Raw genomic sequence first — 27,859 nt, 5'->3', positions numbered from 1 at the left:
GAAATCTCTTTGAGCCTTGACAATGATATTCTCTCTCTTTCATATCAAGTGATTTTTCGTTGGGACTGGGGTCGCCCTCAGATGGAGTGGGAAGCATGAACTCCAAAAAAAGATGGCGCGTCGGTCACGTGTGATGCGGACTAACAAGCTTTGTCGCCTCTCGCCTCAGTCCCATTCACCCAACATCGATATTCACTTTCTCGTTATTCCAATTTAGATCCAGTTGATCACCACATTCTAACCGCTAGAAAGTATGCCTTGCCCCCACTTGAAACAGATTGCTTCGTTACCCTCGCCAAAACTATCTCAATCGATACACCGGGAAGAATGCACGCAGTGTTTCGATGGACAAGATAGTGACGCTGGAGTTGATGTGTGCTTAAACTGCTTTAATGGGGGATGTTTGTCGATGCAGGATGGTGGAAACGGACATGCATCTCTACACGCCCAAAAATTTGGACATGGGTTTACAATTAATGTGAAGAGGCGACTGAAACCTGCAGTTGAAGAGGCGTCAAGACGGGTACGTTCTAGTCGATCTTGTTTTCTCTCATTACTGGCTACAATATCTTAACAGGACTTGGATGGGGAACCACCACTTAAAATGACCAAAGTTGCTATCATGGAGGAGCGGGAAGAGGACAAATACGATTATACGACTGCTATCCGATGTTACAAGTGTAATCCGGACGGAATCGCCGTTCCTGAAACTGAACTGAACGATCAACCTCAGATCGGAAATCTGATGAAGGACGTTATGGCTACCCAGTCTTCAGCTCGGAAATCAGAGGTGCAAGCCTGGGAGGAAGAGATACTGCCATGTGAACATACTTTAATGCTCCAGCAGGTGCAGTTAAGCAAAGAAGGTCTTGAGAAGGTCGTTGGGCAGGGTGAGTCATGAACCTTTTGGCTGAGTAATCATGTTAAGTACAGAGAATTCATCAGGCGCGCATTGCACCAGCTGCAGTCTGACCTCCAATCTCTGGCTTTGCCTTACTTGCGGGAACCTGGGTTGCGGAAGATCTCAGTTTGGTGGAGTAGACGGAAATAGCCATGGTTTAGCGCATTTTGAAATGACGAGGCACACGGGAGAGGTCCATCCTGTCAGCGTTAAACTGGGAACTATCACTGCTGAAGGGAGTGCTGGTGAGTTCATCGACTAAAGCTCTTTCACTCTGCGCTCACTTCAGATAGACATTTACTGCTACATGTGCAACGACTCTAAACTTGACCCGGAACTTGCCAAACACCTCGCCACGTTCGAAATCAGAGTGGAAACACAGACAAAGACTGAAAAGAGTATGACAGAATTAGTGAGTGTGATGGTGGCGAAACCCCTCAAAACCTTTGTACTAAGTTTGGCCTCCTCTGTACCCTGTAGCAAATTGAACAAAACTTGAAGTATGATTTCTCCATGACCGGTGATGACGGAGGTGCACTTGAACCGCTCTTCGGTGGTGGTTTGACCGGATTAAAAAACCTCGGCAACAGGTGGGTCGGCTGTCTCTTGAGGCATCTTCGAGTTTATTAAGCATCCTTTCAGCTGTTACATGGCATCCGTACTACAGATGCTGTTTTCAATTCCCGCTTTCCAAGGAAAGTACAACCTTCATGGTTCGAGTTGGGCCCAGACCCACACTTTAACTTGTAACAGTATAGCACCAGCGGATTGCATCGAATGCCAGATGATCAAGATTGCAGATGGCCTACTTAGTGGCCGGTACGCAAAGAAGGCTATCTCGTTGTTAGCTGAAGATGATGTCAATGCACCACGGTTCCAAGAGGGCTTGAAGCCCTCGATGTTCAAAGCACTGGCTGGAAAGGGGCACGCAGAGTTTGCGACAATGAAACAGCAGGATGCCGAAGAATTCCTCGTTCATCTGCTTGAGGTCCTCCGCAGAGAGAAGCGAAGAAAGACCGGCGGGCAAAGCTCTGGTAATTCTTCTTCCTTTGATTCAACGATCAATCTTATTCTTCTTCCAGATAATGAACCGGACCCAACGACTGTATTCACATATGGCACTGAACAACGCCTGCAATGTGCCACAGGATGCGGCAAAGTAAGATACCGTGTTGATGGCGGGATGGATGTGGTCAGTGTTAGTGTTCCTGCTGTTGAGAAAAAAAGGAAGCACGAGCTAGGTGAAGATGTCGACATGAAGGATGCGTCCGACAAGAAGTCTGAAGAAGGGAAAAGAGAGTATGAAGAGGTCGCCCTTACGCAGTGTATCGACGACGCGTTTTACGGCGTCGAGTCTATAGACGAGTGGACATGCTCTGAGTGCAAAAACAAAGGCGCTGTCAAGTGAGTCTTCCCAACCTGCATTCTTAAGCAAGCTTACCCGTATGTCGCTGTTCAGGCAAGTCAGATTTGCATCGTTCCCAGAAGTTCTTGTTATACACGCGAAGAAATTCCAGTTGGTTAACTGGGTGCCTGCAAAATTAGGTATTTGCATTCAACTGGAGCGGGAATTGACCTGATCTCATTATGTTTACGGTGTATCAGACATTCCTATCATCCTGCCTCCGGATGATATTCTGACATTTGACGATCGACACCTTGGCAAAGGTCTTCAACCCGGCGAAATCGAGCTTCCTGAAGACGAAACAAGTGGTAAACCTTCTTTTTTTTTCATTTGCTTAACCTAAACTGTCACTCAGCCCCAACTTTGCCGCAATTTGACGAAGGGGCCATGACACAGTTGACAGCCATGGGATTTTCTGAGATACGGTGCCAGAAGGCACTTCTAGCCACGGGCGGTGTCAGCGGTGGATCCACAGCCGCAGAAACTGCTATGGAATGGCTGTTCGCGCATATGGATGATCCTGGTGGGTGTTCGGCTCGGTCCAAAATTACTGCGACTTATCGATGTCTCTTAGATATCGATGACCCGATTCAACTCTCTAAATCTGAGAATGGCGGAGGCGCATATGAACCCTCCCTTGAGCAAGTAAGCATGCTGGCGGACATGGGTTTCACAAATGCACAGGCCAAAAAGGCATTGAAGGAGACTGTACGTATATTTTTTCTTTAGTTTTGGCACCTTGAGAGCCAAACATCTCATCATCTACTCTGTTACAGCAAGGAAACGTTGAGCGAGCCGTGGAATGGCTCTTCAGTCATCCAGATGATACTGGCGAAGATCTGGCCGCCTCCAGTTCCGGTTCTACTTCGGAGAAGACTGAGGTTGGCGGAACGCGAGATGTCCCTATTTCGTACAAACTCATGGCGTTCATATCGCATAAAGGACCCTCTGTGCATTCCGGCCATTATGTTGCGCATGTAAGGAAGGATGAGAGATGGGTACTGTACAACGATGAGAAGGTTGTAAAGGCGGATGAGGAGAGTGTTAAGGAGCTGAAGAAGCTGGCATACCTTTATATATTTGAGCGAGTATGAAAGGACAACAGGAAGCTAAGAGAAAAGTTCGAAGGTCCGGTCAATGAATGAAATACTGATGAGACATGTAGTTAGACTACAATCCATATTATGATTCTGTCACTTTAAGTTGTGATGCAGTGCTGGACGTCTGTCTGTGTTTTCCTTAGGAACCATGATTGTTCAAAATGACGGGATGTTGGGTATGGCTTTGAATTACCTAGTGTCTCTTCAAAACACTCAGTCAGTTCATCGTTCTCTTTTTATCCCCTCATTCTATGCCCTTACAACCACGAAATGAAACAGAGCTATACTAATACTGTAGTCCACAACGGTGAGACGCCATTCATCCCTCTTTAACCCTTCTCATTTTTTCGGTCTCGGTAGTCCACTCCTTTGATTCCAATTTATCTTCTGAGGCCTCTTTGAGAGAGGGCCTTTCACAACGGTAGGTATGGACCACAAGCTTCTCTACTCAAAGTTTGAATCTTCGTTCGTTTAGATGGAAGAAAAGAAACAGCCGACACCTGGATATCCGTCAAGCAAATCCGCAAACCTCCCTTACTCTCGATCCCAAAGTGATATCCACCGTAGTGAGCACGAACGGAGGTCGCCCTGGTCTGAGTACGTGTCAAACCATGTTCTACGATGATTAGGTTTCACTGACCTTCGTATCATAGAACAGTCCCTTGAGTCACCGAACAATTTCATCAACTATTGCGAGACAATTGCACTCCCAATCACGAATGGGCAACAACGTGATTCATGCAATCCCGCTCCTATCGGTGTTGTTCCTTCAGTCGACCGAATTCCCTCTGTCAAATTCCAATTCCCCACCAACGGCGTCATTTTGCGACAGGATCAATCCTTCACGCTACGCCTGGCAGTGAACAACCTAGCTACAGGGTATTCCGTGAATGGTCAGACGAATTATCTTGCTGCGCCCCTGCAGCTCGATGCAAATGGCCTTATCATTGGACGCACTGCAGTTGCCATTGAAAAATTGGATTCGCTGGATCAGACTACCCCGACCAATCCCGTTAACTTTGCGCTCTACAAAGGATTTACTGCGCCCGCCGTGAACGGTGTTCAATCGTTTGATGTCACCGGACTACAGGAAGGATATTACAGGATATCTTCCATCACGACAGGCGCGAACGATCAGCCCATCATGGCATCTGTCTTGCAACATGGAGCCATTGATGATTCTGTCTATGTGAATACTTCATTTTTATGGTTGTTGATTCGTATCGCTAATGAGATAGTTAACTGTTACTGTCGATGGACAACCACCGAAAGCGGGTAATTCGAGCTCGTCTGATAGCGCCCGAAGTTCCAGTTCAGTAGCAATAAGCACCAATACCACCGCCATAAATAGTGCAAACCAGAACTCAACCACACTCACTCAATCCCTGGTCGCGACCGGTTTTGCGTCCAATGGGCAAGATCGACCTGTTGAAGGTACGTAGTGTCCACTGAACACTTCCCCATCGACAGCTCATCTTCGACCTCTCTTAGGCCAAGTTCCCTCACTGACGTCCACTAATAACTTCATTAATTTCTGCCTCACCGTCAGCAAACCTCTGACGAAGGGTCAGCAATCAGGTGCAGGATCATGCAATCCCATACCTATCGGAGTGATACCACCGCAGTCAGTCATGCCCTCGCTCAAGTTTGCATCACCAAAACACGGCGCGATATTACCCCCGAACACACCCTTCTCTATCAAGCTCAACTACGCCAACCTCGTGTTGGGTATGACAGATGCGCAGACTCGCTATTTGTCTGCACCACAACAATTGGACACTAGCACGGGAAGAATTCGAGGGTACGCAGGTGTGGTGATTGAGGCTCTCACCTCCATTAACCAGACTAGCCTCACGAATCCTCAAAAAGTAGCATTGGCCTCTGGAATGATAGACGTGGACGAGAAATCTGGGGCCTTGATAACGAATGTGACGAAGGGATTACCGGCTGGGTTTTACAGGATGTCTTCCATTGCTGTCACAGAGAATCACTACCCTGTTGCCGTTTCACGCTTACAACGTGGAACTGTTAATGATGCTGTTTATGTGAGTTTTTTGGCTCCAGTGTGCTGTGAGTACATCAATGTCTCATTCATCGCCAGTTTACGGTCGGAGATGGAGGCGGGGGTTCAACTGCTGCGAATACGATCTCTGCGGGTGGGGTTCCAACCGCCACACCTAAATCCGTAGGTGGTTTCGACTTGAATGATGCTGAACGACGGCCTGCTTATACCTGTGTGTTCAGAGTCCGACTCCAGCTCCCGAGATCAAAGGGGTGAAGTGCGTATTCCAATCCATCTCTGCTTTATCTCTCATTGATCATGATCGGTATCTAGTCCTGCCGTGCTTGGTGGGGCTATAGGAGGGTCTCTGGGCGGCGTCGTCCTAATTGGTCTTTTGGCCTTCCTGCTTGTCCTCCGTCGTCGTCGAAAGAGAAATGCTGTGACGCTCGATACCCGCTCGTTGAACCCCTCCGATTACGATTACGAGCATTCTCATATTCGCCCGTATTCTATCATTTCAGCGTCAATCCCGCCTCTTGTTCCGGGGAAAGACGTCGTCTTGTTGCCGCCAAACGAGACACCTCTTGGTAGGAGATTGAGCACTGTATCTGCCGCCCCATCTTACCACACGGTAGCCCCCCTACGATAAGATATAGATATATCCGTGAGGATTGTGTAGTCTTACTTACTGTAGTTAGTAGTGACGTGTATTTTGTTCGGTAGTCCCATTAAAGTTGTCCGCTGAAGGTGTGATAAATACCCATAACCACCGACTTGGCCTATTCAGAGGTACCTATGTGAGTTCTGACCACACAAACCAGCATAAATAGCGGCCGTTGGAAAAGAGTGTTGAAATTCGACCGGAATAGTGAGAGTGATTACGAACAATAGCCCTAGATTTACATGTACTCCAAACCCTGGAAGAAACGTTGAAGAAATGATTGACGCTAAGCCACCTCAATTTCGCAATGGCTTCCTTTGGTGGTGTAGTGTAGATGGAGTCTGTAGGATAGCGGTAATAACTTCGTATCTGGCGTCATTGACAAATAGGTTAAGAACAGTTGTGAGGGGTTGAAGTTGAGGTGACGCACCGAATAAACACCCGAATGAAGCAGCGAACATGCGTAGATCTTGATAACGGCGGGCAGTCCTCGACTGGTCAGGAGCACTTGTCCGTTCTGAATACGGTCCAGCCTAGCGCAAGTAGAGTCCATCTTGAGTGAATCGTTAGGAGTGAATAGCCGAGTGTTGTTACCTCGATTCTCCATGTATCGATCCATTGCAGCAAATCCTAGACGCTTTATCTCCCTTTCCAAGAGCCACACATCATCGCAATGAACGACAGCACAGTCATGGAGTGTGCCCACGGCCTCGGTAAACCAAGTTCGGGAACTAAAATCCATCGGCGATTCAGGAGTCGAGGGTATCTTCACGTCCTTGAAGAGACTCGTGAGGCCATCTCTCCCGACAATGTCGTCGTACTCTCCCAAGTCTGATACGCGAGCAAGACGGATGAGAGCGACGACTTCAGGGGATGCTGTGACGTCTTTTGCAGGATCGGACTCGAATCTCCACTCTGGGTGGTCGTTATCTGTGTAGAGTGTGACATGGAAGAGGGTGCCCTCTCGACCGATTGGAGCGACGATGGGTTTTGGAACGAAGAAAGCCCACTCCCAAGCCCCCCATTCGCCGCCGTAAGCGAGCATAGCGTAAAGACAGCCAGCTTCGAGTTGTGCATCGTCGATGATCTGGTCAGCGGCATTGCTTGGAAAATTGGGTGTCGCCATTGTCCTTGTATTGGGGGGGGTCTTGAAGAGTGAGATGGTAACGGTGAAGGGACCTCAGGGACAGAAGCCGCGGATATAAGGTGACCGACGTTACCGGGCGGTCCAAGGAAGGACTTACTTATGAAGAGGGAAGCGGCCTAGATAAAGTATCATTTAACTATGTAAGATTATGCAGTCGGGTATGGCCATGGAGGAGGATAATATCTTTGTTGTCGAAGTTTCGGGCGTAAGTGCCCATGTGAGCGGTCTGGGTATAATGCCGATCCTTGACTTGTCGACATAGTGTTCTTGGTGAAGTGGTTGTAATGGCCCATCCTGGGAATGTAAGGAGTTGAAAGCGATGCAGTCCTCGAGTGCGCTGGTTCGAGTCTGTCCCCTCCGGAAAACTTGGTCTTCACAGTCTCCCGTGCCGTAAGGCGTGGTCCAGGACTTGGATTAAATCGGACGTGTCAGGCTAGGGAAGCGATTCCGCAACCTGCTGTCTTCGCCGAGTTAGTCCTTGCGAGATCAGGACAGTCTTCAGTCGCGCTGGGGCTCGTGCTCCTCACAGACCTTTTTTAAATCTGGCTCAAGGTGCTCCCAAACGGCTGTAGGGGTAGAGATCGATTGAGATAAAAGCTTGAACTCGGTTTCTTCTTCCGATTAGATTGTGGTACCCCCCTCTCCCCGCGAGAGGATCTCGCAGTGGTGGCCGCTCAGGAGACTGGCGATTTGAGATTACCTTCAGAGAGACACCGAACTTGACGCAACGTGTGATGTCAGACCTAATGGTGTACGGCGATCTCTATGCGGCAATGAAGGCAGAGGTCTCGACTCGTGGACCATACTGTAAATGACAAGGAGAATTACTCTGGCCGAGATCAGTCTCGTTGTGGTTCTGGTTCGTTCGAACTTGGTGGTGATCAATGCGATCGACAGTTTCCGATAGCCAAGTCGCCGTCGTGACTACAGACCAGACGTCAAGCCTTCAATGGCATATTACCGGTCTCTAACATGTCAAGAATCGTTCTGACTTTTTTACAGGTCCCCGACAAGAGGGGGGTCGATTGGGGACAGAAATTTTTACCTCTGTAGGCAAGACAAGGTAACACCAAGGCAAATTGCCTTTCATCGAGCGCGGAAGAACAGTCAAAAGGAAAGAGAACAACCTGTTGTGAACCCAACGCAGGTATTTGTTGATATCCGCTACGGTACATTCTTGAAGAAGCTCGAGCAAAAGGTTCAACACCATAAAGAACAAGACATCTCTCTGTTCAGGTTCCTTCGATGACCTCCTCGTTCGTTCCAGTTTGAGTCTATTTTTCTCATTGCCAAAACCACAGTCAAGCTCCGGAATGCCGAAACGGGACGTTAGACCAGACCTCGAAGATAAAGGTAGTGGTTTACATTAGCCTGATAGACGTCCGGAACAGCAGGTCGGAAGTGAAAGAGTCCAGTAATGAGAGTAAATACTAGTAGTCCAGTCAGAGTAGCTTGAAAGTGAAAGCCCTTGTTTGCAGCTCAGGCTTGTCAAGTCTTCGCTCCCGACCCTTTTTCTAGATGATGTGTCGCACATTCTAACTTCAGACAGTCGATTCAGTGTCTTCAACCAACGCAGGTACTAGAGCGCCATGCTTCGGTTTGAGTTCCTATACTTCATCACCAAAGCGTAAGAATAGGCAAGAGTCCCAAAAACACGTGACAATCGCCACCCTTTCACTCCCGTCATTGTCCCGTCAGTTGAGGGTCTTCAACATGACGGTTGTCGCTGAAGATCTAATCAGAAGGCCCTTGGAGAGGGCGAACAAAGTTGGGGCTGCTTTCGTTATCCCGAAGCATACTTGTGTTTGCTGTCATATGTTTGAACCCTTTTTGGGGTACTGATCAAGGTCAATTTGTTGGCTCCTGAACAACCAAGGCCAGTCAAATCTCTGGGCGAAGAGCCAGTCAGTTCAGTTTAGGAGGTCTCATCGACACCCAACTTAGTACAAGCTCCGACCATCTGCACCACCGCCAGCAAGAAATCTAGGTCACTATCCTCTTCGCTTCGTGGCCTCTTCACTAACTTTCAGAGGCGTACAGAAAGTTTCCGACCCGGTGTGCTTCGCTTCCTGGTTGGCGCCGTTTCATATCCTTACCTTTCTTTATCAGCATCTTACCCCAGCTTTCGCCTTGCAGATAAACGAGAATGCACTAGCATCTCGTCCATCATCTGTACATGCCAAACGTAAAAATGGTTCATCGATCTGACCTGCCTTCTCGTAGATCTCGTCTCATTGTATCCTTCACCGCCTTCGTCGCTCTGTAACTATTAACGTCTTGTGCGGAATTTTGCATCTATCTTATAAAGCCTCCCTTCATGGCCATATTCTTCCATCTTTTCATACGCACCCTCAAGACATTAATACTCGTATCCTTTAGGACGCTGCCTACGCGCGTACGAAGATCCTTATCTTTTTGTCAAATCCAGTAAGTGCTTTCTCATGATGACGCTTACGTTCTTGATTCCGTGTGTCATTGACAATGTCTTCCATTTTTCCAGGAGACATCCAGGTACTCGATTGATTATCCCGACCTGTCCTGGCCCTCGTACACGTTTTTGATTGAACCCGAGTCTATATATATAAAACATGGGTGCTTCCGTCAGCTCCTTGGCCGTTCCATATCATACCTCAATAAAAGAGAAGGCGAATGTTCTTCCCTGTTCACAACTCCCCATGATCTCTCAAGTTCAGTCATCATCAACCCCGCAATTTCTCCAGCAACGCCAACACCCGCACTTTAGCTCGAGGTCTTCGAACACCATCCGTACCACCACAAAGGGCAGGCCAGCACTCATTTCTCCAGTACCTCCGGTCGATCATGATACCTATTCAGCATCGTCTAAAGCCGGTTTCAGACGTCCTGCGATATCTTCTCAGGGCGACCTTCTGTTGTTGCATTCGAAATCAAAAATCTCCCAGGACTCTTTTCCACCCGTTTTGTCCGGTAGCAATGTATATCCCACTGTATCGACCCTTCCTCGACTCCACTCAACTGGTGCACTCAACGGAAGCGATACATTTCCGCGCGCATTGAAAACCCAGAGCCACTCTTTACCGAGACATGGTCCCATTTCAATGCCAGACTCCACTCAGCGCCCTAGTAAACCGAGTTTGGCTACAACAGGCGGAAATTCTTCTAATGTCAGGGCTGCTCCGGTTTGTGTTGACACGTCCGAGACGCGAAAACGAATCCATCAAACTAGTGAGACGCGCGCTGTCATCAAGTCGCCCTCTTGGAGCACCATGGGTTCATCTTCCTCTTCCTCTTCCGGTGCCTTCTCATCGAGAGATGCACATCGTCGTTCTTCTAGTCGTCTCGATCATGAAGAAGTAGGTAGCCACCTGAAACGAAGAATACGCGAAGACATTAAACTGAAGCCCATTCGTGAGGTGGAGATTGGAGGTCATCACATCCAGGTCAATACCAACAAGCTTCTTTCCCGCCCCCCGGGTTTGGGCAGTAACCGTAATAGCGCGATTGGTACCGGAGTGCAAACACCGGCCACCGCTCCAGCACCTACGACCATCTTTCCCGCAGAGATCCCTTTCCTTTCTCAGACAAAAAGACTGAGCCAGATCTTGGCTAGGTCTTCATTAGTGGTTCTTTCACCACCCAGTCGCTCCGTTGATCGCCTTGGTAATGACGAGGCCTCCGTAAAGGAGCAGGATGATCGACAAGTGAACTTCCGAAACGTATCGCATCTTATTGATGTTGAAGGTGTAGGGGGTGCCGTGGACAACCTGACAGACATTCCCGAGATCACCTCGACGACAGACGCGGATGGTGGCAAAGAACTCGATGAAGGACGCGCAGGGAAGTTCCTGCCCCTCTCTCTGTACCTTTCCGACACAGATCGCCTGTCTAGTCTGCTTCAATTTCTTTCCTTTTCGGACTGGTGTAGTCTTTTCAACACGTCGAAAGAGATACGAATGATGATATCGCAGAATGAGCTTCTGAGAGAAGAGGTTTTGGAAAGATTCCTACGAGAGGTCGGTTACTGTCGTTGGGTCTGGCGTGAACCCGAACCTATCTCCATCTCCCTCACGGTGAGCCGCATCTTGACGTACTTGAACTCGCTATTTACGCCTCTTCCAGGATATGTTTTATTACCTGAAAAATGCCTTTACACCGACGCATGATTACGTTGAGGTCGCGCAACAGTTCTTGAAGTCTCAACCGAACGATAATGAAGAGGTTCCCAAGCGTGTATCAAGACTCGCTCACGCGACGAGGTCTTACAACCGGCTGGTGCTTCGTCTCAGAGCCCAGGCGGAAATGCTTGAACATTGCGACACATTGTCTTGCTCTGGCTCAAGTTCCTCAAGTTCTTCATCCTCACGCAGATCTTCCCCCTATTCTATACCTGATATAGCTGGTCTCACCTCATCCTTCATCTCCAGTAGTGCGGAACACTCTCAACAACGTCATCACGCTTCTTCTCCTTCAGATAGCACTTCATTCCACTCACCACTTTATCGCCCCAACCGGGCAGCATTGTTGCGGGTCTTTGTACCGTCACCAAAAGGAGAATGGCTCTCAGATGACAGTGTGTTGGAATGCGAAGATGAACTCAAGCGTGCGGAGTTAACGAGGCTCATGAGGCTCGGTGACGTTATATGGGACATTGCTCTCGGCGATGAGAAGGGTAATTTGGGTAAGCTGATATGGGATGGATGCTATCTTCTCGTACGTGATATTCTCTAGATTAGTGCTTATGGCTGAGCTGAGAAAATACAGGATTTGGATTACACATACTCTTCCACTGGAGATATTCCCAGACACATCCCTAGCCTCGCAATACCTCCATCGTATTTCCACGGCATAATTCAGCGAGGACCATTGAACATGGATCCTATAGTTCGGATGGATGTCAGTCCGTGGGGCGAGGAGATTGCGAGGAATTTGCAATTGATGCAGGATAGGATGATGGTGGAGACGTTAGTGTTTATTTTATCATGGATCTTTGTCTTTCCTTACGATCGATTTCTCGCAGACCTCAAGGATTGAAGAATGTCGTAAGATGGGTTCATCGGACTACTTTCAATATCCGCCCTCCATCGATTCGCAGTACCTCATCCTCAGGGGCTCGATATTGGGCTCAGACAGGAATTCCTATCCGCGACTCGAATGGTCACACAGTTCATTCAGCTTGGTATGGCTCGATTGTGATAGAGACTGACGGAACGAGTGAAAGTCTTGATGACTTGAAAGAGAGATGTGGGCTTGGTGTTTTCCCGCAGAGAGCAGTGGTGATGGGGAGACATGGTAAGCAGAGAGGACGTCATGAGAAGATGGTGTGGCGGATTCTAAGAGAAAAGAGGTAAGCATCATTGCATGCATACGTTCTTTACGGTATGACATACTTAATTTCCGTCTTTGACAGTCGTCCTGGAGAGATTTGGATCAGGGTTATAACTCCCAAAGAACGGTTGATGTAGAGTTGCAGGTTCATTCCTCTTTCTTGCACCTTTAATTGTACAGTAGACAATTTCATAATCGGTAACACATACAACTTACAGTACAATCTCAACATGCATACACCTCAGCACTTCCCGACTTGATAAGGATAAAATGTCGGCTGTCTACACAGCGCAAGAGCATGGTCACAAATACTAGTTTTATATTTTTCATTTGCTCTTAGCCCCATGTGTCTTGACTAGTTGTTATGTTATCGCTATCGCTTACTGATTACCCCACATATCTTGCTCCACCGCATGCTTCCTTTACGGATCCCGAGCGTATTCAAGAATCAACCTGTGCTTTACTCTTCTTCATTGCGGAAGTGTGCGATTTTCTCGTGTGACCGTCGATGCCAATGTCATCCCGATGCTGGCACTGAAGATGACATTTCTTTACCACCATGGATGTACCACCTCTCAGACTTCCTCGTCTCATTTCTCTTTTTCTAGCATTGTCTTGGGGTATTATCGCTGGCAGCGTCGGTGGGTTCCTCGTATACTCCAGGCTGATCAACTCAAACGTTTGTGATGCTGTAGGACTAAATGCGCTAATCAAGTCCAACCAGTCGAAGAGCAAGTTGCGGAGATTGCTACCTGCAAATACTCGTCTTGACGTTGACACTGATGGTATATTTTCTCTTTCGATTTGATCAAGAGTCTGAGAACTAAAAATAATGATAATGATATAGATGCCTTTCAGTCTGGAGTTGTTATCACGACCGTCTCAGCACTCATCGTCGTTCTATGCACCATTTACATCGTACTACTCGGTAGTAGTTTCTCCAAGAATCCTCGTCTGGCTCGTGTCTCCAAAGCCAGTGACTCCATTCTCTTTATCCAGTGGGTAACGCTCGCGTTCTGTGCGGCCTGGCTCTTTGCAACACAAATCCCGTTCACGGTGTTCTTCGCCAACAACAGTGCCAAAGTTCGCGCATCTATTGGTAGTTTTACCTTTTCGCAAGATGAGATTACAGTTTTTGAGCGGTTGTTGGGAGTCTCGCCTGTGTACAGGAATATCGATTATCGTAAGTTGGTTCTATTCGTACGCATAGTGTATTCGAAAACTGATGTCCACGTGTGTGTCCTACGGCTTCCCAGTACGGCTACTTGCGATTCTTCCTTGGTTCACCATCCTTTTCACCGCGATTGCTGCAGTAATCTGCTTCTTAGCCTCCCGCCGAATGGGAACAGTCGTTGACTCGCTCAACAAAGGAAAGCCCGAAGAATCTGCTCAAACCTCGCAATGATGAACCCTTTCTTGACTGATTCATATTACGATGGACTCCCCTTACGTTGTTTCTCGACTGTAATGTGTAATGAAGAACTTGTTTTGTAATGACGAGACTTTTACTGTACGAAAGCTGTATAACGTTTGGATCTCAATGTACTGTATTTTCGATATCGTGAATACCGACTTGAATTGTACAAATGAGTATGTAGCGCGATTGAGTAGAAAGAAAGGTAAAGCGGGCGCAAACAGGCACGGAAAACCGGCTGGAAGGTAAAGCTTAAAGCCGTGCACGGACACCAAGAGCGGGTGGACTATCTGGGCAAATTGAATAGCGAGGGCTGACCAACAAAAAGAAACCCTGTAGCGAAGAAGACGGAGGAAATACAGAAGACTCAAAGACTCAAAATAGAGGGGGTGGTCATTGGGCAACAAGGGTGGGTTGTTTGAGAGAAAGATCGTTAAACATAGTGGGAGGTCGATGCCACATTTCTGCGACCCGATACATTTGATTCAGCTCGCCAGTATGTTCGTTATGCAGAGGTCCTGCTTGCTCGTCATCCCGTCTGGGCGTCGATTGTTAGTGGTATTCAGCAGCACTCGATTTTGAGGACCACGAACCGCTTCGGGGTTGTGTTGTGCCTGGGACCAACCCATCCGCAATTTTGACATCTGAGGACATCGCACCAGGAACCAAGCGGCAGAGATGCAAGCCCACAGATCTGAAGCCGTTTTTGCAATCTTGTCAACACGCAAGCTAGAGTTCTCTCTGTCAACGAGATTCAAGGGGCACTGTCTTAGCCCACGCACTTTGACTTTGACAGTGTGAACAAATGCTGGGACGTCTGTGTTCCTCGTTCTCGGGTGACCTACGTTCTTTTACTATCCCACCTGTATCTCAAGTCAATAAAGGCAGGATATGCAAGTCCATAGCGCACATAAATTAGCTTTGAAGGATTGTTAAACAAGCTCTGGGGGTCAGAGGTGAACGTACCCATTCCATGCACTCTCGACGAGATGAGGGTTACCAACGGAGGGGAGTAGTGAGAAATCACTCGGCCATGGTCCCTGACAACGTACGGACTGAATTTCTGTTGTCCATGACCAACTGACATCGCTGACATCAAGATTATGTTCCTGACTGAACGATCCCGAGCGAGTATATCATGCATGTTCCGGGCCCTCGTCCCTAGTTTCTCTGGACCGATTATACAAGTCCGATCCTTTCATAGTTTTCCTGCTACGTTTTATTAACATATTCAGGTTCTTCACATCGCATGACTGAAATATCTGCGTCACTTCTTGTACCTGGTAATTCTCCTTCCCTCATTTTCTTCATGACTAGATCATGAGCACGCCAGGCTGGAACACCAGGAGCAAACAGATCCTCCATTCTTTCTAGCGGGACGCGCTTGGTCTCGGGTATGAATATCTTACCACGGGGCAGAGTTGAGCAAAACAAGCGGTGAGACTGAACCATTCACTCACAAACACAAAAGCGATTGAAAGGACCATCAAGCTCGCGAAGAATAAGTAGACGCCGTACCCCATTGCGGTGAACATTTGAGGCGTAAAACGAGCGATGAGAAATCTGGAAATCAGGACGATCTTAGAGATTGAAGCGCTCAGAATGGAAACGTAACAACGGACGCGTAAAGCCAGTTACTCGCTGCCATGCATGCCTGAGTAAAAGTTCTGATATGCTGAGGGAACATTTCGGCGGTCAGAACCCAAGGGGTGCCGTTCCACGAAGGACTGTAAAAAATCGTCCACAGGTAAAAGAAGGCGACTGAAGACGAAGATATGAGATGGAGGGGTGTGTGTAGGGAATGAAAAGACATACTAGCACTGCGTCCACCAGTAGAAATAGTCGCTGTCACATGGCGTTCAGGTTGGGCGATGGCAATGAATGCAGCGATATAGAACATGCAGAACGCCCCTCCAGCAGAACCCACGAAAAGCAGAGGCCGTCGACCTGAGTGATAAGCTAGTAAACACCCCGACTCGTTCTACAGCAGACGGAAGACCTGCCAAATCGATCGATGAGCCACAGAAGCCAAATCAATGCTCCAATCAACTTGATAATTCCATAAACTCCGGTGGTAAGCAATGAAGTGCTCTGACCTGAGACGCCGATCGACTTAAAGATGGTGGGTCTGTGGGAGCTTTCATCAATGCCCGTGTCGAGGTATAATCCTACACCATGACCCACGAATAATAGTTGATCGCATTAATGCCGGTAGTATTCTGCCATGCGAAGAGACTAGACCCCAAGGCGATTCTCCACAACAACCTTGTAGATGCAAAGCAAGTTTTCATCGGACCAAAGAAACCTGCTCCCGCCAAGCTTCTCTCGTGCTTGATAGCTTCCTCAATCATGCTCAATTCTTCTACAACATAAGTATGGTCGGGAGACAACTTTCGAAGGAATGAAAGAGATTTCAGGGCATGTGCATTTCGCCCTCGAGACACCAAGAAACGAGGTGATTCGGTGAGAAAAGGAGTTCCTAGGAGAAGGAGTCCACCGGGCTGGACGAGTCGGTGAGCGCGCGTAATACTGGACAGAGGATTGAAATAACTTACAATGAGCTGTACAGCAAACGCAAGTACCCATTGGGTTCGTCCAGCAGGGATGTTTTGAGAGGCGCCATAATTAATCCAAAAGCCTTTCAACGAAATTATGATGAGAGCACACCGTCGAACAATGGACTTTCATACCGACTGTACCACCAATCTGCCAACATAGTTCGTATAATCCGATGAGTCGACCGCGTATGGCAGGAGGCGATATTTCAGCGACATAGATTGGCTAAATAGCTGTACTGAGGATGCAATGTAACGGCAAGACTAAGAGATGCGCACACCAAGGTTAGAGGCAATACCAGTGGCAACGCCAGCGATGATACGTCCCGCATAAAGAATGCCAAGCCCCGTACTCGAGCTGGAATTGAGACCATGGTTAGTACCGCATCCGCGCCGTTGAACCACTAGAGTGACCCACGAAGCAGCGGTTTGCAGGGCAGCTCCGACACAGAAAATTAAGCCTGAAACAAACAAGCCCCATTTTCTACCCGAGAAATATCCTACTGGGTATCCAATGATTGCGCCAAAAAAGCATCTAATGTTTTTAGAAAAGAAAGAGTCAACTACCCGAGCCTCATAATGAACTGGCGACAACACACCCGGCCTGATACATCGATACAATATTGGCTGAAATGACATTGAACTCTGCGGTTGATTTGTTCAAGAGGTCGAATTCCGCTTTGAAACTCGCGAGAGATATCGATGTCCCGATGAAGGCCGAGTCGTATCCAATCATGACTGCAGCGGAAGTGGCGATCAATGCGTTCGTATACACCCTCCAGTTGTACACCTCCCTAGGGTCTTCAATCCTGGATAATTTCCTCATCGAAAACAAAATATGCTGAGTTGGCACAGAAGGGGAAGAAACAGGTTCCTAGGAACCCACAATCCGGGAGAAGTAAATAGCCTGTAAACCATCCCATGACCGACATGGGGCTATTAAAAAAAGCCCTGAGAGTGGAATGAGTTGGTGAATGAATGCAACTTGGTGAGACGCGTGACACTAAGATCCGGGCAGCTAAGTTATTTGTATATTATTCTTGAAATTACTTGACAGATTTTACATATTGAATGGTTATGGAAAGTGATGTGGTGCTACAAAAGTCTACATTATGTCAATGGAAATACTTGTGTAACGAAGAGATGCTTGGACATAGAAAGATGGAGTTCCCGCCCCAAAACAAATAAGAAAGACGTAAAAAGGTCGATAAGGATCATAAGGTTTCATGGATCCTGAACCATTCGCAAGTAAGTCTTATAATCGACCCACTGTTCGTTCTCATCTTCACTGAACCATTCCGATATCCGCTCCGAAGTGTACGAAACCTTGCTCTCGATCAAGATATCCACCTCATGTGGGGTTTCCAGGATCAAGCTCAGCCTGTTATGCTTTGACTTTGAAGGAGTATTAGGAGGATCCGTCGGGTCCAGTTTTGGGACAGGTTTACGTTTAACCCTTGGGCCACGATGAGCAGAGGTAGAGACAATGGAATCGCGGGCACCAGCATAATGGGATCTGACCGGGCGGGCTCGGTGAGAGGGTGGTGGTGGTGGTGGTGGTGGTGGTAAAGTCGTGAATGCGAGGGTATCAAGCGAGGAAGTGATGTGTACAACAGTAGAGGTTTTCAAGTGGGATGTATTCGCCTCTGCATCAGAATCAGCGACGGGGAAGACGAGTTCAACCGGCACACCGTCACCGAGCTTCTTGCGAATTCTGTCCATTTTCTGCAGACGTACGGTGTTCAACGAGGGGATGCGGAAAGTGGGTGAAATCAGGGAATCCCGGGGGTTTTCCTCAACGTGAGTTTGGAGCGTGAAACGCGCGTCTTCTTCATCCGAAGTATTGGATGAGGTAGGAGAAGAAAGGCATCGGCTGGAGATGGATGACCGCCGTTGGGAAAAGGAAGAAAGAGCGAGACGAAGGAGTGGAGGTCTAGTAGAATGTGATGACCATGAAGCTTCAGTATGTGACGAGGCCGAAGATGTCGTCGACCGTGTAGAAACTGATGCTGAGCGTGAAACGCGAGAAGACGCGCTGATAGAGTAGGTAGATCGGGAAGAGGAACCTCGGTTTGAGCTTCGGCTCACAGGTCGATGCCATTCATCCTCATCGTCCGACCAATCCTCGGACACAGGAGCTTTGGGTGACATTAGCAATGCTGTCAAATGATAGATACGAAGAGAGCGTACTAGGTGATCTAGTGCTTTTGTCATCCAATAAATGGGGTGTAGATCCGAGAACTTGACCGAGTTTTTTCGTGGTGCGCATAAGCCTGGCCCGTTGACCGTGCGTCAGTGTGTTGGAGGTGAGTGGAGGTGGTGGTGACACGATCTTTGCAGCAATCATGGTATAGGGATGTATGTATATAGTATTAAGAACGAAGAAAGGCGTAGGGAGGAGACGAACTCGTTGAAGGTGCTCCAGAGACCCGCAAGACAAAACTGGGGAATTGCACTTGTTACTGTGGATGTGTATTGATATAGGATAAATTGATATAGGATAATAGAACAAAAAGGATAGTGGACTACGTGCTTGCATATTCGGTTTATTGTTTAGAGGACTGCGTCTTATTGTTGAACGAACAATAGAAGTTGCTTCGGACCACAAATAGATGTCAACAGCCGTCGCGCATAACCGAATTACAAAGTTTGTTCCACCATTTGCATACAATGGATATTATTGTTGAATATATATATTCGTGTCAGTATTCCAATAAGAGTCCGTGAATTCATCAATGAGAGAACAAGAGGCGGAAAACCTTCACGTAGATCGGAGCCCGGGCGCGCTCGGCATGGTGCTGCGGAAAGTTCCATCGATGAGAAGAGAAGCTCAGAACAAACATAGTGAACAGTACCTTTCTCATTTGCTCGACTGTGTACCAAGATCTTCGTCCAGTCTGTGAAAGAGTAGTTAAGGTTCAGGAACAAGTACTAGCCTCGCAAAACTTATAACATACGTCGAGGTCGATGTCATGGGCACGCCTGGGACGTGTCTTCTTCCAAAGATAGCCGAAGATCCAGAATGAGATGATGACAGGGAAGGCCAGATAAGCCTCTGTGAGGTCAGGTCAGGGACCGTTCGCAACCGGAAAGAACATAGACAGACTGAAGAAGCTCTCCGCTCTTTCCTTGGGAGTGGGATTGATAGGCCCGTTGACTGGAACGGGGAACAAGGCCTATGTATTGACTGCTGTTAGAAACATATATATATGACTATCAGGACACTTACAACATAGAACTGAGCCATGAAGACTAGGACAATAAGGACGAGCCCTAGATACGAGCTCCAAACTCCCCCCAAAGCTGTGAAAGGGAGTTCTTCGAGAGAGTGACCTTGAACTTTCCATGCCCTTCGGAATCGGATGCTGGACGGAGAATGTTTCGATGTTTGAACTGGAGCACACAAACCAAAGCAAACTCACTGGCACAAGCATATGGCACCCCAGGTGAAGAGCACGGACAGCCCCGAAACAGCGGTCAACCAGTCAACTGTGGACATGCCTCAATTTTCACTTGATAACCAGTGGAAGAATGTGCTCACAGACGACGGAACTCGCCGTCGCGACATCGACGTAAGCGATGGGAGCGAACAGGATTGTCACAATGGCCGACCACAACGGTCTGCTAGATTTGTCAACTAAAGAACAAGTCATTAGTATTACAACTAAGGGACTAGAATGCAGTTAACCTACCATATGTAAAAATTTTCGGCGCGTAACCACTTTCAGCCAGGGCAGTCAAGGTTCGAGATCCAGCATATACGCATGAAAGGGAAATCGAGATCACAGACACGCAAATGGTGGCATTGACAAGGTCTAGGTAATCTGTCAGTCAAGACGTAATCGTCTGGCAATAACACATACGGTTAAGCCCATGAATGTTTGCATTGTCAAGGACGATCACGAATGGAGAAGCAGCTGGGCGGAGGACATCATGAAAATCAGTGGAGATTGGGGTAACAATGAGAAACATACACGCATCACTGGCACCAAAGAGTCGTGGTTCGTTATAGGGAATCAGAAGGCCCACCATGAGTAGGGATGTAACATAGATCAGAGTCTGTGGGTCCGATAAGTATGGGGAGGGAGGTGCCTGCGGAAAAAACTTACGACACGCCAAAAAGTACCCTTAACGGCACCTGCAAATTAAAATAGAACATTAGCGCTTGGATGTCAAAGCTGTAAAAATCCTGAAAAGTACCTGGCATGGTAGAACGGGGGTTCGGTGTTTCACTGGCAGCAAGACCGACGACCTCTGTTCCTGCTTGAAGATTGAAACGCCTTTGGGTTAGCTAATGACTCCAACAAAATTAGAACACTATCTGCTCACAAAACGAGAATGCCGCTGGAGTAGACAAACTTTATATGAGTGTGATGTATATCAGACCAAACGCGGGAACTTACCCGTCACGAACACTCCACAAAGCCCGTGAAAGCCATGAGAGAACGCTCCGGGGTCATGCCAAAGATGACCGCCTGTGTAGTGGTTATACTGCCCGCTACTGGGTCCACCGCCACAAACGCAAACACTAACAGAAGGATTAAAGGGCGATCTACAGGCACCGAGAACACAAAGAACATACATTGAAATCAGGACGAACATCGTTACGACAATGAGTTTCAAGCACGATGCCCAAAACTCTTCTTCGGCATATCCAAGGGTGCCAAAAACGGTCAGGAACACTGAGAACAAGTCAGACATCAACCGAATGCGTTCACTCATATCCTCACCGATAAGGAATATGAAAATTGTAACCCAGGCAGCAACAGGTACTGCGCGGGTCCAGTATTGGACTGTAGTGATAGCAACAGTAATTTCTAGCGGCAAAACACAGGCCCACTGCAAATAGTAATTCCAGCCCATGGCAAATGCGAAGCCCGGGTCGAGGAACCTGTTGGCCAACATGTAGAAACCTCCGGATACAGGATACAATATGGACATTTCCCCAATCGCCTATTGATGGTTGTTAGCATAATAATGGTCATCGGAGTCAAATATGAAAACACACTTGTGTGACACTAATCATCATTAGCCCGATTAAAATCCACGCAATCAAGACTGCGGCGGGCCCCCCAACGCGAAGGGCTGAACCTGAGCCGACGAAGAGACCTGTCCCGATTGCTCCGCCTGGCAGCAAGGATGAAGACTAAGCCGAACTAACACAACGACGCAAGGTAGGGCACGCACCGACCGCAATCATGTTCAAGTGCCGAGGCTTCATTTTTGCTTGTAACATGGGGGCCTCTGCTTTGAGTTTCTCGATTTCCTCCGGAGCAAGATCACCAGAGATGACTTGAGAGCTGAAACCATCATTGTGAGGAACGCAGGACTTCCAGCGACCAAAAAAAAAAACGACCCTACCCCGTTCCTCCGGGTGCTCTTTTGAAGCTCTCGAACGATACACCTAGCCGTGTCCATATTGACTCCTTTGAAGGATCATAGAACTCGATGTGCGACGAGTTACTTCCTTCATCGACAGCAAGTTTTTCTTTATCAATGGGGTCCATGATGGAGGTGAGTAAGAGTGGTTCTTTTTGGAGCCAACCTATATATACTGATGCTTTGGATTTAAGGGCCGGGGGTGCCAAGTCCCGACGAATCCCACAAACGCGTGGTTGGTTGGCAACTTGTGGTACAGCGGGAAGTTGCCGGGAATCAAATTCATTCTGTCATCAGTTGGGTTGAATGTGTGGGCCTGTTCCGGTTAGGAGGAGGGAACAATACGCTCTAAACAAGCCGCCCATTTACGCTATTTGAACTTCCGATTGAGCCACGGGACTAACCTGCTGTGCAACGTCCAGAGGCACACCAACAGCAATTCAGTAATTCCATGATGGTATGTAGTTGTTACGAAACAATAAGGTACACGGACATCGATGAGAAAATATCACATTGCGATGCATAAAAAACACGGACCACCACCCATCTCGTTCATTGTTGTGTATCTGTCCATTCGTCAGTCAAAATCCCTTTAACACCTCCGCTTTGTGTTCTTCCACCGTCTCTCGCTCTCGCAGTGTGCATTCTCTTCTCCTGAGCAAGGGCTTCAACTCCACCGGATGAAGAGGAAGACGCCGACCATTCCGTCCCGTCATCGGAGGTAGCAGCTACCGGAAATGGGAACGACTCCTTCGAGGGAGGTAAAGGTACCTTGATCCGTGGCACAGGCACAGGTTGTTGATTCTTCTTCCCTTTCTTTTTCTTTCCAGAGGCCGATGAACCGTTTGATTTGCTCTTGGATAGCCGAGGAACGACAACTGGTATTGCGTCGGTATCCGCTATTTCAGGCTGGTGTGTTGGCTGAGGCGTAAGCATCGGTGAAGTCGGTACTGAAGGATCCACCCAATCATCTTCAAGATCGTCGCTTCCTGACGGAGAATCCTGTGTCCCCTCCGCAGTAGTAACAGTAAACTTGGTGGAACTCGGGCCCGGCGTGATAGGATCTACGGGGTCTTCTTCGGTGTCCACCTCTTCACTTCTACCCCTCTCTTCACGTTCATTCCGACTAGTAACAGAGGCAGATGTCGATCGCGTATCGTAAAACTTCTCCTCTTCATCTTCGTCTTGGTCGTCATCGGGTACCTCGGCTGAAGTATCCGCATCATCGTCCACATCCAAGTCCGCAACATCCTCTGGATCTGATATAGATTCCAATCCCATGTTATCATCTGAATCATTGGGCCATGTGGGCGGTTCATCTTGTATTGAGAAAATAGTCCGCGGAAGCTTTGAAAGATGAGTCAAATACAAACAGTGGGAGCGACATTTCTTACCTCTCCAACCCTCCTTCTGAAATCCACCCATTCAACCTCAGTTTTACATAGGAACCCTATGAGCATGCTTGGGTCTAGCCCGCTCAGCGGCATCTTTCGAACCCTATCACAGTGGAAGGTTCTCAATTCTGCCACACTATATGTAGAAATGAGATGTTCTTGAAAAGGGGTCAACCCACTCCCGGCAATCTCACTATACTCCATCTCGGAAATGTTACCCATTTCTGTACTGGCACTTGGAGTAATCAGGACTAGAGACTCCGTTCTTGATGGGGGATGAGAGCGAGATGTTTCGTCCGCACTAGGTAGACCTTGTGCTCTGATACCACTATCCCTGCTTGAACTAGACTCTGAATGCGACGTTGAAGAGTACTCCTTTTGTAACGGACTAGGCGACGTCGGAGCGTGATAAGAAAAGGTGGACGACCCAGTGGTTTTCACAGACGATGGAGAGGTAGGTGTCACAACCCGTTTCAGTGCCCCTCCCCGTTGAGATATTCGGCTGGTTCTATTCGTCTTTTGCATCTTCGAGCGATCTTTATCTCTAGCAAGATCTGATTCCAGGGTTTTGTTGGGTGCGTCCCCAAAACTGAGAATATCAATAGGAGGCGGGGGTCGCAAAGGTACGCTTGGCCGGGCATGATGGGGATCGAGGTAGAACAGGTTGTCTGATTGCGATCCCAGGAAGTAATAGGACGAACTGGGACGTCCACCAGCAATACCAACAGACTGAGGAAATGTATATAACATCTAATCCAATACGATTTCAATCCATGCGATCCAGGAAGATATCAGACATGTTACCCACTTTGATGGTTTCATAATAGATTGGATTGACACCGTCTATACCCAGTCTGATACCGAGTAACAAAAGTACGGGGCGATCGCCCCAGGACGATGTGGTATGATGATGACGGCGCCGTCCTAACGAAGGCGAAGAAAACGTGGATCCGCCTGCAAAGGTGGCGTAAGTCCACAACAATTCATGTTAAGTCAGTAGGACTTACGAGAACTAGCCGGCGCAGTGGTAGAGGAATGGGAAGCTGTAAAAACGTCAGTCTGAAACAATGTTCCATCTGTAGCGACAGAAACACCCAGCCCGGACTGGGGAAAAGCATGCACCAAGGTTCTGTCAATTGTTAGACAGACCTCTGAGATGAACTAAATGACCACACACTTGATGGCACCGGCAGCAGTGCTAGGTCCGAACCACTGTCCAACGTCTTTTCCGAGGTCTTTGCCAGCCAAGGCCATCCGATGCACGCTAAAGGGTGCTTCAGGCGTATCTAAAAACCATGTCACGATCTGGATATATCTGGCATACGATTCACTGCGAATGATCGTCTCGGGTATTCGCCACTCTGCATTAAGGTAAGCCGTCGTTGTATCAAGAGTAGAAGCACGACTTACCCCTCCCCAACCACATGAAAACTAGCGCATTTGCCAACAAACTCTGACCAGTCCTCAACATACAACCCCATCCAGCATCGCTGGTCCAACCGCGCTCTTTTTCCCCCCCTAGTCCTGGAAGAACCCAATTCCATTTCTTGCCAGTAGAACCTGGACTCGTTGATAAATTGTTGTTGCTGGACGCAACACTCCTGACACTATAGTTGGAATCACTTTTATAGGTGTCGACGTAACTCATTGTACCATCACCTAGCGGCTCGCAAGAAGGTAAAGGTAGATCGCTAAGGCTTGTATCCCTGATTGGAGTGAACTGGGAACGATAAGTAACCCAAACCTTACTGGTGAAATCGGAATAAAATTCAATAGGCCAATTGGCTCCCGGGTGTTTGGGGTTGGAGGCAGATGCTGCAGATGGCGTAGGAGTCGTAGATATGGAGGAGGACAAAGAAGAGGAGAGGGACGTGGATGTGGATGTGGAATGAACGAGCGAGTCGCGAGAGGAGGGTGGCTGGGATTGAGATAAGTTATTTTGCGATTGAGAGATGGAATGTTTTTGAGGATGTTTCGGTCCAGTGGAGGATCTGAAGGAAGGAGAAGGAGATACGTGAGTTTTCCCTTTAGCATCGACGGAGGTCCTTCGACCTCCGGGTAAATCGTTACCCTGGGATGGTGATGATAGCAGCGGTGGCGGCTCATACCCCTTATGTTGCACACCTAACAGCCATATCGGATCGGTACATTTGTCGGGCGTTGCGTCGCTGTCCAGCAGATATCGCATGGCTTTGTCGAGGTGGCCTTTTCCGTGTTTGGCGACGGTCAGTAAAGCTGATGCGCCACTTTTGGCTCGCGGTGATCCATTGTTACTGCTTTGACCATGAATGTGAGGGTTGAGGAGATTCGGAAGAGACAAATCGGTAGAAGAAGAACTGAATGTGTGGGAGAACCACCCTGATAGGCGGGTTGGAAGGTCGCTCATGCGTGGTGATGTAGAGGTTGTAGGGGTATATGTTTGCGAAAGATGTGGTCCAGAATTATCGGACGACCCGCCAACAGGACGCTCAAAACGTGTCCTAGAACGAGGGATTGGGACAGAAGGAGTGCCTTCCCCCGGTTCGATGATGATTGGAGTATCTTCGACTTCGGATGAGGGCTTATCGTCTTCGAGATTATTCTTCTCCTTCCTACCAAGAAACCGGCTACCCTTGCGAGGTCCCTTGGAGCCAGACGCCGTTGGAGATTGTAGCTGGCTTGAGCTGTCCGAAGAACTCGACCTTTCTGTTGCAGCAGCGGAAAGTGCTGAATCATTCACTGATTTCGATCTATCACGGTTGTTTCCCTTCTGGAGAAACTTGGGTAATTTAGAGGTATTTGTGGGTATTGGGGATGAAGGGGAGGGTGTGTGTCGCGAGTTCCTGTTACTAGACATTGTGGGAGATGTCTGAGTAGAAAAGAAAGGCAGCTTTCAGAAAAAAGGTATGACAAGAGGAGCGATGAAACAGACTCGTTTAAACGTAATCCGCCTGTGGTCGAGCTGCTTCTTGCTAGTATGCTGCACCTACTCCTTATCCCAAAAATGAAGGTGTTAGAGTATCCTGAATATCGTTCGTATGCGTTCGTGGGTTTTTGGCAAGCCCAAGCTCACTGCGACATCGTTCCATATTGAGGATATTAGCTTTAATCTCGGAAGCGACGTACCCAAGCTGGTGATAGTTTGTTATAAGTAATGTTGGGAGAACAAAAAATGCAGATCCTGAACCACAACGCCGGCAAGCTGATTGTTGAGGCAGAATGCGAGACTGCGTCGCTCGACGATGAGGTGCGTGACTAGGTGTGACTTGTCTGTGATCTTCTGTGATTACATGTGACTACGTGACAGTAATCGCTTTATGTTACCCGGTAAAATCCTAAACTTACGGCTCTGGTTCGTCTCAAGCTGTTAAGCACCCCACCCCAAGTTAATCTACATATAAGTATAGTAGCTTACCCTCTTAAAGTTTGAATGCGAATACGGTGATAAGTATTAAGTACTGTCATTCCGGACTTGGTGGCAACGATATGCTGGTCGTACGGGTTCCGAAACTCGACTTGGGTAAATAGGTTCGTCGAACTGACCATAGCCCACGAAAATAGTATTCATCCAACAATTGAATTGAATTAATGGAAAGGTCAGGATGTGAAGAGAGGTGAAGGGATGTGGCGAAGAATCGAGGATCGTCGTTTATCATGCTCTGTGGGACAACAATCAATCCTGGTTGTCTCATCCCAGTGTACCGAAAGATTTACCGAGCACACATTTCTTCACTTCGTGGTCTGCGATGATTAGCCACGGAAGACATCCCATCGTCAACACCTCTATAGATGTAATTGCATATGCATGAATGTCATTCTCTGGGGTCGAAAGCGGCTTTCCGACGATAACTTCGGGTGACTGCCAACGAAGGCTATCTGAGATATCGACAAATCAGACCTAGTTGGCAATAACACATTGATCAGAAGTAAAAAAACATGGTCGTGACTGGGATTGGGATTGGAACGAGCGGTCTGGTAATTGAACTTGCTATGACCAAAATCCGCAAGGACACACTGCGTTATCCACGAGAACAGCTCGTGAGTTCTTCTCCCAAGTACATAAAGGGACGTCGCGGCATCGTACGGTTGTGATAAAAATCGTCGCACATTAATCAACGCCACGCCACAGTTTTTTAAGGGAGCTTGGAGTGTGAAAAAACCTCACGCAGGGTCCGAATTCCAGCGGTTTTTGAGAGCCCGTGCATCAGAAATGGATGCCTACTCCAGAAATTGAAGTGGCTTGAGTGGGAATTTGGAGGAATAGGATTACGCGAACATAACCTTTCTAGGACATCATTGGGTATACCCGCGTGCGAGAACGGCAATTTTACCAACTCCAGGATGAAAGAATAGCGAGAGATCCACCAATTATTGACCCACAGTTCGATTAACCGGCGAGTCAGTCAGTTGTTCCATTGATCACCTGCTCTCAGTGCCCACGATGAGGATGCTCACTGCGCACTTACTATGACTATAGAATCTCCCCCAGTATCTGAAGGCTCCCCAAGAATCACTGGATTCCACAACGAGCGAGTACAGTCGATCCGATTTTACTGCCATTTCGCCAGACCCCAGTCTGTTCGCTTACGACTGACAGATCGTGCCGAAATTCATTTAA

At 48.0% G+C, this 27,859-nt stretch overlaps 9 protein-coding genes across 9 annotated transcripts; 4 read left to right on the top strand and 5 right to left on the bottom strand.

Annotated features, from left to right (window-relative positions):
- Positions 1 to 253: 253 nt before the first annotated feature.
- On the top strand, positions 254 to 3,400 carry E1B28_006046 (uncharacterized protein; the record flags this gene model as incomplete). Its single annotated transcript, XM_043150653.1, has 12 exons — positions 254 to 523; positions 578 to 890; positions 946 to 1,146; positions 1,195 to 1,313; positions 1,382 to 1,491; positions 1,544 to 1,935; positions 1,984 to 2,305; positions 2,361 to 2,446; positions 2,507 to 2,614; positions 2,662 to 2,829; positions 2,881 to 3,014; positions 3,083 to 3,400. The coding sequence occupies 12 exons, from the start codon at positions 254 to 256 to the stop codon at positions 3,398 to 3,400; spliced, it is 2,541 nt and encodes an 846-aa protein (XP_043011743.1).
- Positions 3,401 to 3,538: 138 nt separating this feature from the next.
- Positions 3,539 to 6,182, top strand: E1B28_006045 (uncharacterized protein). Its single transcript, XM_043150652.1, has 9 exons — positions 3,539 to 3,713; positions 3,767 to 3,827; positions 3,882 to 4,003; positions 4,060 to 4,595; positions 4,645 to 4,840; positions 4,898 to 5,451; positions 5,508 to 5,591; positions 5,651 to 5,685; positions 5,742 to 6,182. Exons 1-9 carry the CDS (start codon positions 3,677 to 3,679, stop codon positions 6,055 to 6,057), a joined length of 1,941 nt encoding a protein of 646 aa, XP_043011742.1. The 5' UTR covers positions 3,539 to 3,676; the 3' UTR covers positions 6,058 to 6,182.
- A 26-nt stretch (positions 6,183 to 6,208) lies between these two features.
- Positions 6,209 to 7,383, bottom strand: E1B28_006044 (uncharacterized protein). The gene is made up of 4 exons (XM_043150651.1): positions 7,314 to 7,383; positions 6,664 to 7,248; positions 6,500 to 6,602; positions 6,209 to 6,438 (listed from the first exon to the last, which is right to left on the bottom strand). Exons 2-3 carry the CDS (start codon positions 7,193 to 7,195, stop codon positions 6,568 to 6,570), a joined length of 567 nt encoding a protein of 188 aa, XP_043011741.1. The 5' UTR covers positions 7,196 to 7,248; positions 7,314 to 7,383; the 3' UTR covers positions 6,209 to 6,438; positions 6,500 to 6,567.
- Positions 7,384 to 8,874: 1,491 nt separating this feature from the next.
- On the top strand, positions 8,875 to 12,766 carry E1B28_006043 (uncharacterized protein). Its single transcript, XM_043150650.1, has 7 exons — positions 8,875 to 9,271; positions 9,326 to 9,643; positions 9,717 to 11,265; positions 11,315 to 11,905; positions 11,957 to 12,156; positions 12,213 to 12,539; positions 12,603 to 12,766. The coding sequence occupies exons 3-7, from the start codon at positions 9,805 to 9,807 to the stop codon at positions 12,655 to 12,657; spliced, it is 2,634 nt and encodes an 877-aa protein (XP_043011740.1). The 5' UTR covers positions 8,875 to 9,271; positions 9,326 to 9,643; positions 9,717 to 9,804; the 3' UTR covers positions 12,658 to 12,766.
- A 154-nt stretch (positions 12,767 to 12,920) lies between these two features.
- Positions 12,921 to 14,093, top strand: E1B28_006042 (uncharacterized protein). The gene is made up of 4 exons (XM_043150649.1): positions 12,921 to 13,161; positions 13,216 to 13,305; positions 13,368 to 13,703; positions 13,777 to 14,093. Exons 1-4 carry the CDS (start codon positions 13,080 to 13,082, stop codon positions 13,923 to 13,925), a joined length of 657 nt encoding a protein of 218 aa, XP_043011739.1. The 5' UTR covers positions 12,921 to 13,079; the 3' UTR covers positions 13,926 to 14,093.
- Positions 14,094 to 15,083: 990 nt separating this feature from the next.
- E1B28_006041 (uncharacterized protein) lies at positions 15,084 to 17,480 on the bottom strand. Its single transcript, XM_043150648.1, has 10 exons — positions 16,908 to 17,480; positions 16,769 to 16,847; positions 16,625 to 16,715; positions 16,490 to 16,572; positions 16,119 to 16,435; positions 15,938 to 16,062; positions 15,750 to 15,881; positions 15,557 to 15,695; positions 15,395 to 15,497; positions 15,084 to 15,338 (listed from the first exon to the last, which is right to left on the bottom strand). The coding sequence occupies exons 1-10, from the start codon at positions 17,126 to 17,128 to the stop codon at positions 15,147 to 15,149; spliced, it is 1,482 nt and encodes a 493-aa protein (XP_043011738.1). The 5' UTR covers positions 17,129 to 17,480; the 3' UTR covers positions 15,084 to 15,146.
- A 233-nt stretch (positions 17,481 to 17,713) lies between these two features.
- E1B28_006040 (uncharacterized protein) lies at positions 17,714 to 19,028 on the bottom strand (the record flags this gene model as incomplete). Its single annotated transcript, XM_043150647.1, has 2 exons — positions 17,714 to 18,627; positions 18,680 to 19,028. The coding sequence occupies 2 exons, from the start codon at positions 19,026 to 19,028 to the stop codon at positions 17,714 to 17,716; spliced, it is 1,263 nt and encodes a 420-aa protein (XP_043011737.1).
- Positions 19,029 to 19,221: 193 nt separating this feature from the next.
- E1B28_006039 (uncharacterized protein) lies at positions 19,222 to 21,996 on the bottom strand (the record flags this gene model as incomplete). Its single annotated transcript, XM_043150646.1, has 19 exons — positions 19,222 to 19,287; positions 19,345 to 19,386; positions 19,447 to 19,544; positions 19,596 to 19,665; positions 19,719 to 19,854; positions 19,912 to 19,978; positions 20,031 to 20,126; positions 20,182 to 20,304; positions 20,353 to 20,406; positions 20,464 to 20,548; positions 20,599 to 20,627; positions 20,690 to 20,752; positions 20,819 to 20,833; positions 20,893 to 21,017; positions 21,072 to 21,171; positions 21,220 to 21,442; positions 21,498 to 21,616; positions 21,677 to 21,789; positions 21,851 to 21,996. The coding sequence occupies 19 exons, from the start codon at positions 21,994 to 21,996 to the stop codon at positions 19,222 to 19,224; spliced, it is 1,770 nt and encodes a 589-aa protein (XP_043011736.1).
- Positions 21,997 to 22,420: 424 nt separating this feature from the next.
- E1B28_006038 (uncharacterized protein) lies at positions 22,421 to 26,098 on the bottom strand (the record flags this gene model as incomplete). The annotated part of the gene is made up of 6 exons (XM_043150645.1): positions 22,421 to 23,215; positions 23,263 to 24,012; positions 24,071 to 24,216; positions 24,270 to 24,391; positions 24,440 to 24,623; positions 24,673 to 26,098. 6 exons carry the CDS (start codon positions 26,096 to 26,098, stop codon positions 22,421 to 22,423), a joined length of 3,423 nt encoding a protein of 1,140 aa, XP_043011735.1.
- Positions 26,099 to 27,859: the final 1,761 nt, after the last annotated feature.

This window comes from Marasmius oreades, chromosome 3 (assembly GCF_018924745.1).
Source record: "Marasmius oreades isolate 03SP1 chromosome 3, whole genome shotgun sequence".
Taxonomy (NCBI): domain Eukaryota; kingdom Fungi; phylum Basidiomycota; class Agaricomycetes; order Agaricales; family Marasmiaceae; genus Marasmius; species Marasmius oreades.
This window is presented reverse-complemented; position numbering and strand designations above follow the sequence as displayed.